This window comes from Euphorbia lathyris, chromosome 7 (genome assembly GCF_963576675.1).
Source record: "Euphorbia lathyris chromosome 7, ddEupLath1.1, whole genome shotgun sequence".
Taxonomy (NCBI): Eukaryota; Viridiplantae; Streptophyta; class Magnoliopsida; order Malpighiales; family Euphorbiaceae; genus Euphorbia; species Euphorbia lathyris.
Genome location: NC_088916.1, coordinates 65,873,930 through 65,890,551, shown reverse-complemented (window position 1 = coordinate 65,890,551; position 16,622 = coordinate 65,873,930). Strand labels below are relative to the sequence as shown.

Genomic DNA, 16,622 nt, shown 5'->3' with positions numbered 1-16,622 from the left:
TAGACCTTTAGTAGTGAGCTTTTAGGCTCTAATACCACTTGTTGGTCCCTTGTAAGGTTGCAAATATAGTTCCAATGGGGGGTTAGGAACTATTTGACCTTTTTAAATTACTTTGGGCAGATTTCTTTTCTTTAAGAAAAGTTTATAAAACAGCGGCGCTTACCACTCAGCAAGACACTGGCTTAGTCAACTAGTGACTAGGACAGCTTCGTTGCTTAGGTCAGGAAATAGCACTTAGAGTCTATTCCTGAACCTTCTCGTTGGTAGCGCACAACTCAGCTTGACCTCTTTTACTTGGTCAGTTTTAGTTTGTTTTAAGCAAGCAATATGAATAAGGAGTTAAGGTTTAGAAATACTTCACTCAGCAGATTTATCCAGGTTCGGCTTCTTCTAAGCCTACGTCTTGTCCCCGGAACACCTCCGAGATTTCAAATCCTCTACTGAGCTCTTTAAAGGTAGAGCCTCAAACCTTTTACAATATCAGCAATTGAGTATGACAAGAGTACCTTCCTCTATACTTCTACTCAATCCTAATCTCTCCGCTGAGTACTTAAAACCGAGTACTCAGCCTCTCCTTTCTACTTCTAGAAATGATAAAGATTTTGTCCTAAACAACAATTGCTAGAACACCTTAGATGATTGAAAAACAATCACTCTAGACTTTTACACAAATGAATAGACTTTGTAGTGTAAGAAATTTGCTTTGCTTTTGATGGAGAACTTTTATATACGTTTGGTCAGCGTAACGGCTTTTGCTCAAAAGTTCTCTACAGAATGTGGATTCTGAATGGACTATTTATAGAGAGCTATGAGAGCTTCTGGTTATTTCGAATTTCGAAATAACCGTTGGAGGGAAACGGCTACAAGTCGCTTTCACTGAGTCTGCCAGCAGTTCTCTTTAGCCAATCAGATTCCAGCGTCTTTTGTTCTTCGGTCAGTGAGTCAGTATTTCCACCATTTTGGGTAATGTCAACCAGACAGCTTGTTGTGTCTTCTGACCTTTACCTAATGAGGAAATACTTTGTCTGGAAGCTGTCTTATGGTCAGTAGCTGTCCTGCACATTTTGTCGAGACAGCTCAGCAGCTTCATACCGAAGTTGTCTACGTGGATCTTCTCGATCCTTCTTTACTCAGCATGCGTTTCATCACTTTAACGGCGACGTTTTGGAGATACACGGGCTGAGTGATCATTGGCTTGTTTGACTTGGGCCTTGATTTCCATATAGGGCTTGAGCCTTATGATCTTTATGTCTTATGATAAATTATAAACTCAACATTGAACAAACACATTAGTAACACTAAATCAAAGCATTTAAACTTAGTGTGTTATAGAATATTTACTTTCACTTAATTAATTTTGTCAAATCAAAATCCTGTGGAAAGGTGTTTCAACAGAAAGGTGTTTCAACAAACTCCCCCATTTTGATGTTGGCAAAAATATTCATGTTGAGCAAGCTAAGGAAATACCTGCTCAGGTCAGTACTCAACTTCCTCAGCTTTCCAAATCCACTCTGAGCAAGTAACACATTCTGCCGATCATCCTCTTCCATAAATCCAAGTGCAGAATCTAATCCAGTCGGCCTCAACTGGAAATGTGAACTCAAGACCAGCCGCTGATCATGCTGGCACTTCTAATATTGAGCAGAACCAAACACCACCTCCATTCGGTTCTACTCCTCTTCCGACATCTGGGCCAACAAATGATGGATCCTTCAGCTATCTTACTGCCTCTGAGTCTGGTCGAACAATTATTTACTCAGCTCAAGCCCTGCTCCAGGACCTCCATCAAACAAACAACGATGCCACTAGGTCAGTTCCTGTTGAGCCAACTCAGCTTTCGTCTGTCACTCAGCTTCTTACAGAGATCAAAGGGCTGAAGGATCTTCTGAATGTCATGACTTCATTACAGTCTCAACAGCCCAGGAAGGAATCAATAGTGAAGCTGGCCAAACTCCAGCTGACCATGGTTAATCACATGACCTCCCTACAGGGTCAAATTCATCAACTCTCAGCTGCGAACACAATGTATGCAACTTCTGTCGAAGTTCATCAACTCTTCAACCAGCTTCACACTGAGCAAGAGAAAACCAATCACCAACTCTCTTCCTCCTCTCAATGCTCCATTGAGCAAATTAGTGAGGTTGTACGTCTGCTAAACTTAAGCAAGGAAGAGATGGAAACTGACCAGCTTAAGACAAACGAAATCCTGAAGTACTCTCGAGTCACTTTCAACCACGTGCGCCATACAAATGCTCAACGTCAGTACTTTGACAAATCCTTGTTAAAGATGTTTCATCAAGCATTTGCCATGCTTACTGATAGTATACACTGGGTTGGAAAGTCTCAGACATATATTCTGAGTATGCTGAGTGCCGCAGCTATCAGGATTCCACGTTCTATTCTGGATGATGGTGTTCCAATTTTTGACGGCATAAATGAAAGCACACGAAAGCTTAAGGCATTCTCTAAATGCCTAACTCAAGCTGCCATTGAAGACACCTTCATTCCTCCTCCTGCCGATGGTGGCAAAACGGGGGAGAAAGGGTAAAGCTAAAAAGCATGAAGCTTCAGGTAGTCAGCAAAAATTCAAGGGAAAGGGTAAAGCTAAAAAGCATGAAGCCCAACTCAACTACAAGAAGAAATAGCTTGTCTAGGATTGACTAGATTCAATTTTGTTAAAACTTGTAGTCTTTTCCTTATGTATTTTTGTTGTGCTGACCCTGAATATAAAACTATGCATGCATCTATCTTTTCAACACTGACCAATCTTATGTGATGCTTACTTATGTTTTGTGCTGAATAGTTAACGCATCTTCATTAAATCAACTGTGCTACTTGTCTACATTGCTTTATGATTGTATGTTGTGTTGATCTATAAGTTGACCTCTTTTACATGTCTTCTTAAAACACATTGAACAAAGAAATACTCAGCGCTCTCTGATATCTAAATCTTCCGCATAAAACTGAGTTAAAAAGAATATGATTTATAAGCTGACCTATTTCTGAAAACTGACCTTAGACTTACTTGATTAAACCTTGAAATGTTTAAAGTAAAACTAAGTCAGTGGCTCAACCCTTACGGGGGAGTATCCTGAGTAATATAAGGTCAACTATCATGGGGGAGCTCAACACTGAGTTCTTCAACTGAATATTTTTGCCAACATCAAAATGGGGGAGTTTGTTGAAACACATTTACACATGATTTTGATTTGAAGTCCAAGGAAGAAGGTGAGTTCTCCAATCATTGACATTTCAAACTCAGTCTGCATCTGCTTACGAAATTCCTTGCACATTGACTCGTTAGTGGCACCAAAAATAATGTCATCAACATATATCTGAGCCAATAGGGTATCTTTACCCTTTCTTTTAATGAATAAGGTTGTATCAGATTTACCTCTGACATAATTTCTAGTCAGTATGAAACTGGTCAGCCTCTCATACCAAGCACGTGGTGCTTGCTTGAGACCAGACAGAGCTTTTTTGAGTTTATAAACATGGTTTGGGAACTTGGGATCTTCAAACCCTGGAGGCTGATTAACATAGACTTCCTCGTTTATAACTCCATTAAGAAATGCACTCTTAACATCCATTTGAAACAATTTAAAGTTTATATAACTTGCATAAGCACATAAAATTCTTATAGCCTCTAGCCTTGCCACTGGGGCGAAGGTCTCACCATAGTCAATACCTTCTTGCTGACTGTAGCCCTGAGCTACAAGTCTTGCTTTATTCCTGACCACGTTCCCTTGTTCATCGATCTTGTTGCGAAAGACCCATCTTGTTCCTATGGTCTTCTGGCTTTTTGGTTTTGGCACTAAGTCCCATACTTCATTTCTTCAAAACTGATCAAGTTCTTCTTGCATTGCATTCATCCAGAACTCATCATACTCAGCCTCAGCGAAGTTCTTTGGTTCCTGAATTGAGACGAATGCTACGTTGCTGAGGTATCTCCTAAGTTGATTTCTTGTCATCAGGGTGTTTTCAGCAGCATCAAGAATGGCACTTTCTGAGTGTCCTTTTGGTATTCTGATCTCTTTTGGAAGATTGATGTCTTGAGCTGGTTGTGTTTCAACAATCTCTGCAGGTGTAGATTGGTCAGTGAAAACAATTTGAGTTTCGCTTTTACCTTTGGTCAGCCCTTGAGGTAGTGACTCAGCTGCTGTTTCTTGGTCAGCGGGTGCTGAGTATGGATCATCCTTAGTCAGCTGCTTGTCTTTTCCTGCAGGGTTAGTTTCATCGAACTCAACGTGTACTGACTCTTCTAAGACCTGAGTTCGTTTATTGAAAACTCTGTATGCTTTACTGTTTGTTGAGTAGCCTAAAAAGATAGCTTCATCAGCTTTTGAGTCAAACTTAGCTAGGTTGTCTTTGGTATTTAAAATAAAACATTTACAACCAAAGGCACGAAAGTATCCAATGTTGGGCTTTCGTCCTTTCCAAAGTTCATAGGGGGTCTTCTTTAATATGGGTCTAACTAGAGCCCTATTAAGTATGTAGCACGCTGTGTTGACAGCTTCTCCCCAAAAGTACTTTGGAAGCCTATGCTCACTCACCATTGTCCTGGCTATTTCAACCAAGGTTCTGTTTTTCCTTTCAACAACCCCATTTTGTTGAGGCGTTCTAGGAGCAGAAAAATTATGGTCAATGCCGTTGGCTTCACAGAATTCAACAAACTGTTGGTTCTTGAATTCTCCACCATTATCACTTCGGATGTGAGCTAACTTAAGGTCTTTATCATTTTCAAGTTTTCTTACTAAATTTGAAAACGTCTCAAAGGTTTTATCCTTGCTACTCAGCAAGATGATCCAAGTGTACCGAGAAAAGTCGTCTACAATGACCAAGGAAAATCTTCTACCACCCAAGCTCAGCGGCTGGACTGGACCGAAGAGATCCAAGTGTAGCAACTCTAATGGACGCTTAGTTGAGACAATGTTTTTACTATGAAAAGATTGTTTGGTTTGTTTTCCATCTTGACAAGCATGGCATAATTGATCTTTTTCAAACTTAAGTTCTGGCAGTCCCTCAACTAATTGCTTTCTTGCTAATTTGGCCAGGAGGTCCATGCTTACATGACCAAGTCTCATGTGCCATAGCCAGGAATTCTCTTCCTTTGACACTAAGCATACAGTTTTTGAAAATTTCTTTTCTAAGTTCAGCATAAAGACATTATCAATACGAGGGGCAGTTAAAATCAACTCATTTGTTTTACCCTCGAATATTTTACATCCAGTGTTATCAAATATAACTTTTCTCCCATTGTCACATAGCTGAGCTACGCTGAGTAAGTTATATTTGAGTCCGCTGACTAGGGAGACTGACTCAATAGTAGGATTACCACCAACGGTTCATGACCCTACTATCTTACCCTTTTTGTTGTCTCCAAAACTTACACTCCCACCTCGTTTACGCACAAATGTGATGAACTAAGTTTCATCACCAGTCATATGCCTCGAGCATGCGCTGTCAATGTACCACATCTTTAACTTCTCAGCACACCTCAGGCTTACCTGCAATATAGCTAGTTATCTTGAGGTACCCAAGTCTTTTTGGGTCCTTGTTTGTTAGGCTCAGCAGGTAAAGCATCATATTTCATTTTATGACGACACACTTAGACAGTGTGTCCATTTTTCCCACAAAAGTCACAGCTGACCTTCCGTTTAGGATATCTCACTGACTGGTCAGCACCCCAGTGCTGAGCGTGCCAGCACACCTTTGTGGTGTGTCCTTTCTTCCCACAGAAGTCACACTGGACATTCCGCTGAGGATTCCATCTCTGCTGACTAGTACTTCGGTACTGAGTGTTCAGAGGAATATTTCTTTTATTCGGAACCTTGAGTTGGTTCTGAATAGATGTGACATCCTTTTTCAGTTTCTTAGAATCTGATTGGACCTCGGAGACAAACTTTTGCATAATTTCTACGTTACTATGCAAAGTTGAGTTGTCTTGGAGAAGATATCGAAGGTCACTCAGTTTGACCTCTTTAATCTCGTCACATCGCCTGCTGAGTGCTCTAACCTTCTTGTTACACTTTTTGACAAGTGTGTAGAGGTCACTCAGGGCATTTATCATTTCATTTCTGATCAAGGGTAGTGATATTACCTCAGTTGAGTGTGCCTCATCGTCAGATGCGACGGAGGGGTCATCATGCTCAGAAACACAAGGCTCAGCAAGCTCATCTGCCATGAAGCAGATCTTTGCTGACTCAATGGCATCGTCTCCTGATGATGATGACTCATCACTATCACTCCAGGTTGCCACCATTGCCTTCTTGATGTTCTTCTTTTCCCTCCTTAAGGTAGGACAGCTTGATTTGATATGGCCAGTTTGATGACATTCAAAGCATGTGATTGGCTTTGAGTTGTCCTTCTTGTACTTGCTGTCGCTGGACTTAGCTTTGTACTTATCAAACTTCTTGTAAGGCTTCTTTGAATACTTGTCATTCTTTCTGAACAGCCTTTTCATTTTTCTAGTGAACATGACCATCTCTTCATCGTCTGTTGAGCTCCCGTCAGTGGAGTCAGCTTTCATGACAAGAGATTTTTGCTTCTTGTCTTCAGACTTCTCCTTCACCTCAAAGTTCTTCATCGAGATCTCATGGGTCAGCAGCGAGCCAATGATTTCATCATACTTGTAGGTGGTTAAGTCTTGAGCTTCCTCAACAGCAGTTTTCTTGGCTTGCCAGCTTTTAGGAAGACTCCTAAGTATCTTCTTGACTTGCTCTTCCTCAGTAAAGATCTTGCCAAGTCTCTTGAGCTCGTTAATAATGTTTGTGAACCTTGCGTTCATATCAGAGATTCCTTCATCATCATTCATTTCAAACAGCTGGTACAACCTCATGTGCTGGTTCACCTTGGACTCCTTAACCTTGTTGGTTCCTTCGTAGGTGACCTCCAGTTTCTTCCAGATCTCCTGCGTTGACTCACAACCTGAAATTTTATTGTACTCTGCAGCATCTAACGCACAGTGAAGCATGTTTATAGCCAAAGCATGATTTTGTAGCTTCTTGAGATCATCCTCTGTCCATTTAGTCTCAGCTTTAACAACCGTTTGGCCGTCAATAGTTTCAACAAGAACAAATGGGCCTTGGACTATAGAAAGCTATGCACTCATATTTGTTGCCTGAATGAAATTTTTCATTCTGTTCTTCCAAAAGGTATAGTTAGACCCGAAGAACAGAGGAGGCCGAGTAATGGACAGTCCCTCACGTAAAATCTGAGTTGCCTGATTTCCTGGGAGGAAACGAGTGCTGTTCTCAGCCATAGTGGGGATCAGCTCAAGATAGTTATATCTTGCTCAGTGAGCTGTTAAGCTCTGATACCACTTTTTGGTCCCTTATAACGTGACAAGTTTAGTTCCAAGGGGGGGGGGGGAATAGGAACTATTTAAAATTTTGTCCGTTTAGGCTGACTTCTTTTCTTAAGAAAAGGTTTACACAGCGGCGCTAAGTAATTCTAAGACACAAGCTTAGTCAACTTGTGACTAAGTCTGTTTCTTTCCTTGAGTCAGGAGATAGCACTTAGAGTCTATTCCTGAACTCAGCTTCTTAGTGCACTCAACTCAGCGTGAGTTCGTTACTTAGTCAGTTTTATAGCAAGCAATATATAAAGGAGTTTAAGGGTTAGAAATATGTTACTCAGCAGACATATCCTGGTTCGGCCTCTCCGCCTACGTCCAGTCCCCGGAACTCGTCCGAGCTTTTTGAATTCTCTACTGAGCTCTTTAAAGGTAGAGCACGAAACCTTTTACAATAGAAGCTGAGTATACAAGAGTACCTTCCTCTATACCTCTACTCACTCCTATATCTACCGCTGAGTACTATAACCGAGTACTCAGCCTCTCCTTTCTATTCTTCTAGAAATGATAAAGTGTTTGTCCTAAACAACAATTGCTAAGACACTTTAGATGATTGAAAATCACTCTAGACTTTTACACAATGATTAGGAATTGGTGTAAGATTTTTGCTTTGCTTTTCTCACAGAACTTCAAGTGTGAATTTGGACAGCGTTTCGGCTAATTGAAGATCTGCATCGATTGAAGCAAACGAGAGGCCTATTTATAGTGACACTTGAGGCACCGGTAATTTTGAATTTCGAAATAACCGTTGGAGGGAAACGACTTCCTGTCATTGTCACTCAGTACGTGCTTAGTGTCGTTGGCCAATGAGATTGTTGCATCTTTTGTCCGTGGCAGTGCTCGGCAGCTTTTCGTCCGGTAAACAGAATGTTTCGACATATTTGGCAAAGTCTTCCAGACAGATTCCTGCGCCTTCTGAACTTTACCCAAAGTAGAAATACTTTGTCTAGAAGTTTGTTCTTGTCTGCCGCTGTCTTGTACTTCTTGTCGTTCCACTCAGCAACTTCATCTTGAAGCAATTGAGAGAAGGCTTCTCGATCCTTCTTCAAGCTGAGCTTGTGCTTTGTACAAAACGACCGCGTATTGAAATCTTGGGCCGTGAGGTCTTGATGTGTTGACTTGGGCTTGACTTCCACTTATGGGCTTTTGAACTTTTAATCTTAATGTCTTATAGATCAATAAACTCAACATTGAACAAACACATTAGTATGAATAAATCAAAGCATTTAAATTTAATGTGTTAGAATATTTTTTATCAATTATATAAATAATTTTGTCAAATCAAAATCATGTGGAAAAGTGTTTCAACATTTAGTATGTCAGTTCGTATTGTAGGAAATGTGAATCGCATTTTATATTATGTGTCGCGTTTAATATATAAGCTTCACATTTTAGAAAAAATAGTTCGCATTTTGTAGATTGTGAATTAGTATACAAATAGTTTTAACCGTAATTTTGGGTCGCATTTTATACTATATGCGAATGATAAAAGATAGTTCGTAATTTAGCAATTTGGTTCGCAATGTGACGATTTGCGAACACACGAAATGAGTCTATAAATGTAAATGAGCCTTTCATTGGGTCAATTTTATAAATTTTCCTTTAATTTTAGGAGATAAGCTATAAAATAGGCCTAAGTTTTTTTTTTTTTTTTGGAGAAGTATCACTTTAAGCTCCACGTTCAAAATAACACAAATATAGACTTAATGGTTACAAATAGCACCAATTTGGGCCTCACTAACGAAACGTGACACATCATCCGTTAAGTTCTGTCAACTCAGCGCCACGTCACAATTTTAACATGCCATGTTGGACAATGTACTAAAATAGGCCTGAGGTGTTTTTGGAGAGTATCAATTTAGGGATCTATACAAAATAGCACTAATATAAGTTTAATGTTTACAAAATAATATCAATTTGAGCTTAACATTTACAAAATATTATCAATTTGGGCTACATGTTAAGTCGAAATTGATATTGTTTTGAAAAAATTAAGTTCATATTTGTGATATTTTGTATGTGTAGTTTAAATTGATATTCTTAAAAATCTTAGACATATTTTGGTACCTTATCTAATATGGTATGTTAAAATTATAACGTGATCCTGAATTAACAGAACCGTCACATTCCGTTAATGATGTTTAAATCAGTGTTATTTTGCAAATATTAAAGCTGACATTTTGGATTTGCAACCTAGATGGATACTTACCAAGGAATGGTTTTAGTATCCGTAAATGTTTGGGTAAGAAAGAGGATGGCATATCTGTAAATGTTTGGCATTTTGGAGGTAACTTTTTGATTGGGTTCAGCTTTTCAAAAATTGGGTCAAAATGAGATTTGCCTTTAATTTTAAATTGGTATTATATCCATTTGGATCCTCAAACTAAAATTTTAAAGTCAATTAGAATTTTAAACTATCAAAATCATTAATTAGATCTCTGAACTAAGCAAAAATCATCAATTGAGTCATCATTTTATCCTAAAATCAGAAATTATAAGTACTTAATATAAACTGTAATAATGTACGTGTTGGTTCAAAATGAAACTGTTCAACCGAATGATTTTCAATTAGGCTTCAATTGATGATATTTTTAGAATTGAAACTAAATTAATGATTTTTTATTAGTTTATAAATCAGGTTGATGATTTTAATAATGGAAGGTCTTACTTGTTTTTGAATTCTTAATTTAACAAGCCAAATGGGTTTTATGTCTTATAAATTTTAGGCCTGGCTAATTAAGAGATTAGATCCAATGAAAACAATTGTACAATTTAATTGCAGAATTAAATTAAGGGATTGCTGAATTAGGAAAATTTCTATATACATAGAAAACAGTGATTGATTAGGAAAATTGGGCTTCAATATTTTCATTGTACTGTTATTAGGAAAATTACACCTTTTATATGTTTTTCTTTTGTTTTACTTTTTTTAGAAATTTATTTATCAATTTAGCTATGTTCCGTTAAAAGGGAGATGGAAAACTCTGGAGACAAACGTTACGCCACGTTGGCCAACTTAAACAGCAGTGGGGCCCATTACCGACCTTCACCATTTATCCTCTCGAAACGGACGTCTCAAGGTCCCACAGAAGGACAGACACTCACGTTCTCCATACACGTGTAGACTTTTCATTGGCCGCATGTACTGGGATCATTTGGTCACCTTTGCTTTTTCTAAAAGGCTAAATTACAAATTTATCCTGTTACTTTTTTGGAAGTATATATTTGCCTCTCTCTCTTAACATAAAAATTTACCTCTTACAATAAAAATAAATTTTTTCTCTAAAACCGCTTAGCGGACCTCTTTTCATTTCAATGATCCTTAAACTCATTTTCAAGTATAAAAAAAAAGTATTGATCAATTATATTTTTTTTTTTTGAAACGATCAATTAATTTTTTAAGGCTCCGTTTGTTTGGCACAAGATATTATGTGGGATTTTTTTGATTTTCTGGTATTTATTTATTTAGAAAATAAATTAATAGAAAGTTTTAGACTAGTAAATAAGATTTTTTTTTTGATAAAGTAAATAAGAAAATTTATGAAGAGAGTAAAATAATTTTCTAAGTTCATTCTTAAACTTTTGAAAATAGTAGTTATTCATTATTTTTTCTCGTTTTTCAGTGTTGTAGCCAAATATTATACAATATTTTATTTTCCAATACAAATTTTTTCTTTTTTCAATATTTTTCAAAATACAGTATTTTTTGATAAAGAAACGAGACGTAAATAATAAAAAATTTAAACAAATTAGTTTTATCATTATTTATTTGATAATCTGAAATTCCTAATAAACTTATTGACAATTGAACCAATTTCTTACATTTTGATAGATTATTTATAATTATGTTAATAACATAGTAAATATTTTAGAAATTTTTTATGATTAAATTATATTGACAGAGTTAGGCCCCGTTTGATAAATAGAGGTTTAGGATAAAATTAAAAGTTCGAACCATTTTTTAGAAGTTTGATTAGTCAAAATCTTCAATAACAGTGGTTAATGAAAAACGTTTTGGAAAAGTGAATTGAACTCAAATTATTGATTGAGAAAAAACTGATTTTATAAGCCTTTTCAATTAGGTAATTGCATATTATATTAAAATACTTTTTTGGTCTCTAATTACTACAAGCGCTTATTAAATACGAGAGAATTTTATTATTATTATTTAGAAATTTGAACAATTGAAATCAATTAAATTCAGTTCTATCGAAAGATGAGATTTTCAGACATTCTTGAGAGATTTAATTCGAATAGTATGTAACAATTCAACTATATTAAACCGCTATTTTTTCTTTAATTTTTAATTTTTATGGATTAGACCTAAAAATACCTTTTCTTCTTTTAAATATATTTTTATATATTAAGATCAACATATATTATTTTAATAATTGAAACTCTTTACTAATGAGCAATTTCTACAGAATTTAAGAATTAATTAAATGTGGCGTACGTCCCTTTTTTTTTAACAAAAAGGGGATAAATTTACAAATCAGCCAACATGCTATTACAAAAGAAAGAGGGGGAACATGCTCACAAACTCCACAGTCTGACTTATAACAAGTCGCTATGGCTAACATATCAGCAACATTGTTCGCAAACCGCTTGATAAAAAACATAATACTATTTCCAAAATCCAATAATATGGATTAACAATAAGATATAATCAAACCAAAACTATAAAGAGACACATATTGACAATGTAAAGTATTTACTATAAGTTGTGAGTCTATTTCGATAAGGACGTATTTGAGGTCACGAATTTTTAACCAACTAAGGATTTATACCCTCATGCTAAGACCCTCGATAAGGAAAGGGTCCATATGACAAGAGAGCGTACTTCCTTACTGCCACAAAACTACCAAACGAGTCGCGAAGGACATAATCTTTCCAAGCTCGCCACTAGAGATTTCGCATATCTTGCTCCACACCTTCAACTTACCAAGCTTTTTCTAAAACTAATTGGTTGTTGTGCACTCTAATTTAGGCTCAAATTGTATCCACTCTTTACCGCATATTCCCTATTATGCTCTGGAGTCCAGAACCATAACTTGTGTCTCTTCATTGGCAGATAGAAGAATAACCAAAATGTTATTGCAATCCTCACAGATCTCCATGTTTTGTCATTTTGGGTCAAAAATAACTACAAAAGGTGTCCATCATTTCTTTAATTCGTCCATTTTCACGGCTTCGTGCAATGGCTCTCACTCAATAAGTCATCTTTTTTTTTTGTTGAAGCCATGTAACTGAAGTAAAAAGTAGTTGTCTCTTCTTTTCGCTACTACTTTTGGTCATAGAGTTAATCTTGTATTTTCATTAAGTTTAAGAGGCTAACTTTGTTAACAAGGTCGTTGGAAACTACTCAGTCCAACGAGGATAACATTCATGTTTTTTTTTCGTGTGTTCCCTTTGAAAAGAGAAACTCTAATTCAAGTTTCTCCTTTTCCCTACTCGTATTGTCCTTCCGGTGACTTGTCGTTCTTCTCTCCCGTCGGAGTTCTGGTTGTCTAATATCGTTGACTGTCTTTGTCCTCCATTGAAGTAATTAATTTCATCCAGTAACAACTGTAAATAAATGCAAATTGAAGTAACAGTTAGAAACAAATGCAAATTGAAGAACACTTATAGTGATTAATTAAGTTTTTAATAAAGAAAATGAAAAAGCCAGTTTTTAAGAGTTTTCTCTCTCTTATTGATACTTAAATAACAGTTGGAATAAATACAAATAGAAGAAAACTGATAATGATTAATTAAGTTTTTTTTTTTTTAAAAAGTCAATTTTTAAAATTTTTCTTTCTTCAAAAAAAAAAAAAAAGAATTTTCTCTCTTGTAGTTGAAAGTTAAGTTTTCTTATCTCCTTATTAAGAGTTCTTAATGAGTTGTTTATCTTAGAATTGTCGAGGTTTGGGCAACCTCCAGACAGTTCGGTGTTTAGGTGAGCTGTTGAGAACTCACAAATCGTCCGTTGTGTGAAACGTTAGTAATTTAACACAAACAACTATTATTAATCAGCCAAATTTTACAAACATAATTACTCAAACAACTAGTAAAATGAACCAAACAAAACTAAACAAAATGATAAATAACAAATGAAATAAAATAAAATTAATATTTTTAAATTTTCTATTAAATAAAAAACAAAATTGATGATATTACTATAAATGGATAAAGTGCAAAAATACCCCTAACACTTACAACCATGAGCAATTTTACCCTTTAACGTCTAAAATGATGCAATTTTACGTCTAAAATGATGCAATTTTACGTCTAACGTTGGTAGCGAAGAGCAATTTTACCTCTAACATTGACAAGTTGGGTCAATTCCAGACATTATTGTAAAACATAATTTTTTTGTTCCTTATTTTGCACCAATTGCATATCAGTTTGTTTAAAAATCACATTTTCTGTGATTTAATAATAGAATTGGAGGTTAATATTTATTAATTCGGTGAAATATTTTGAATTTCTTTGTCTAACTCGTAAAATATATAAGTACTCTTATATTCTTTTTATTTTTTTCATATCTAATCATATGTTTATGATCTGTCACTAGTAAATAATAAAATGACTCATATGTAAAGTGTAGATGACAAGATTCATGACCGAAAAGACGGTTTGATGAAATATTTCTAAAAATTATCCAACTTGCCAATATTAGGAATAAAATTGCTTTACACTACCAACATTATGGATAAAATTACACTATTTTAAACCGTTAGGAATAAAATTATTCATGACCCTAAATATTAGGGGTATTTTTACACCATTTCACTAAAAAAAAAAAATATGAGATATAAAATTTTAAATTTGGTACATAAATATCTAATCTTAAAGGGCCAAATTTGTAACTTACTGCTTTTCTAAATTTTTCTTACTCTGTAATCAATTGTTTTTTTTCTCATTCTACTGCTTTTCCATTTTCCCGCTTTTTGACTGTAGGTTTACCTCATCGCTCGAGTACTGATAAGGAAATATTCGCTATTATTGTAAAGACAGCTGTATTTTAGGACAGGTGGCGAGCATTCGTAGCGCGTATTGCGAAATACGCTTATGTCGGTATGGTTCCCTACTTCCCCCTTAGTTTAACGGATAGGTCGGTTACGAAACGGCAAAAAACTTTTCATTTGATTGGGTAGCGTTAATGGCTCTCAATATTTAATTTTTTCTTAATTCCGTATATTTTTTTTCTTAATCGCGTCAGATCCGCGGTGTGGTAACACTATAAAAACCCATCACTCCAGCTGCTAAATCTCAGAAAGCTAATTTGCTCTTTGCTTGCTTAAATTTCATCGTTAACAGAATCAATATTTTTCCGGGAGGGTTATAGTGTGTGTTCCTGATCACTATGGCTGAGAGTACTCAACATGAGAACGATATCCCTGTCGCCGGCGAGAATGCCGGAGTTGAGGTTAAGGAGCGTGGTATGTTTGATTTCTTGTGGAAGAAAGAGGAAGTGAAGCCTCAAGAAGAGGTGATCACTACGGCTGAGAAGAATCAACATGAGCAGGAGATCCCTGTCGCCGGCGAGAATGCCGGAGTTGATATTAAGGGGCGTGGTATGTTTGATTCCTTGCTGAAGAAAGAGGAAGAGAAGCCTCAAGAAGAGGTGATCACTACGGCTGAGAAAGAGGAAGTGAAGCCTGTCTCCAGCGAGATCCCTGTCTCCAGCGATGATTCCGCTGTTGATGCTCAGGATCGTGGTTTGTTTGGTTTTACCGGGAAGAAAGAGGAAGTGAAGCCTCAAGAAGAGGTGATCGCTACGGCTGAGAAAAATCAACATGAGCACGAGATCCCTGTCTCCACCGATGATTCCGCTGTTGATGCTCAGGATCGTGGTTTGTTTGGTTTTACGGGGAAGAAAGAGGAAGTGAAGCCTCAAGAAGAGGTGATCAATACGGCTGAGAAAAATCAACATGAGCACGAGATCCCCGTCTCCAGCGATGATTCCGCTGTTGATGCTCAGGATCGTGGTTTGTTTGGTCTTATGGGGAAGAAAGAGGAAGTGAAGCCTGAAGAAGAGGTGATCGCTACTGAATTTGAACAGAAAGTTCAAGTCTCTGAACCTGTGCACAAAGAGGAGAAAAAGGAGACTCTATTGCAGAAAATGCATCGATCCAATAGTAGTAGTTCCAGCTCTGTAAGTTCGATTCTGCTTCTTATTTTTTGTTGAAATTATTGTGATCGAAATGAATTTATCCGTTTCCTGTGCGATGATCTACCGTTCGTTTGATTCAGTTTCTTATTTTTCTCTATGTTTCTATTTTGAAATTATTGAGATCGATCGGAATTCAATTTTTCCGATTCCTGTACGATGATCTAAATCGTGTATTATTTTGTTGTTACAGTCTAGCGATGAGGAGGATGAGGAGAAGAAAAAGAAGAGGACGGAAAAGAAAGGACTGAAGCAGAAGCTGAAGGAGAAAATGTCAGGTGAGAAAGCACCAGAGGATAAGCAACACTGGGAATTGGAAACAAATCCTGCAGTCGCAGCTGATGTGAAACATGAAGAAGTTACACTCCCTGGCCAAACAGAGACTGCTCCACCGGAGGAAAAGAAAGGACTCCTTACGAAGATCAAAGATAAACTTCCTGGACACAAGAAAGCTGAAGAGGTATCTTCGCCGCCTCCTACAGCGCCACCGGCTGTAGTGCATCTTCCTGAGAGTCATGATGCAGAGGCGAAGGAGAAGAAGGGATTTCTGGAGAAGATCAAGGGGAAGTTACCTGGATACCATCCAAAAACAGAGGAGGAGAAGGAGAAAGGATCTGAATAAAGTGTGTTCATGATTATGATACTTTAATTTTGGTTGTGTTTGTTTTTTTCCATTGCAGCTTTTTGATGTACCTAATATGCAAGTTTGGTTATCGTTTTCGTCATTGCATATTATGTTTTGAACAAAAAATATTAATGAATTAGTAATTACATGTCGTTTGTTTGTATTTTGGGGTTCATATTCATTCATTCTCTGATGTGGTGTGTGGCATTGTATTATGATGAATGATGATGATGAAGAAGATATTTCAGGAGGTCATCTCTTTATTATCTCAGGGGATAAAGTTGAGGTTGTAGGGCCAAGGCATGAAATTATTGAGTAGAAAAAGAGAGAATGATTTGATTTGCGTGGAGCCCAGTAAAGTAAGGGTTAGTCCGGGTGATAATGCATTGATATTAAGCAAAATTCATGTTAAGTAATTACTAGATTGTTAAATTTAGATTGTTAAATTGAGAAGTAAATCAATTTCAATTCTTAGTTTTGCTCTCTTAATT

The 16,622-nt window shown here is 36.6% G+C and overlaps 1 protein-coding gene across 1 annotated transcript; it reads left to right on the top strand.

Annotated features, from left to right (window-relative positions):
* Positions 1–14,600: 14,600 nt before the first annotated feature.
* On the top strand, positions 14,601–16,294 carry LOC136234689 (dehydrin COR47-like). Its single transcript, XM_066024163.1, has 2 exons — positions 14,601–15,491; positions 15,700–16,294. Exons 1-2 carry the CDS (start codon positions 14,700–14,702, stop codon positions 16,126–16,128), a joined length of 1,221 nt encoding a protein of 406 aa, XP_065880235.1. The 5' UTR covers positions 14,601–14,699; the 3' UTR covers positions 16,129–16,294.
* Positions 16,295–16,622: the final 328 nt, after the last annotated feature.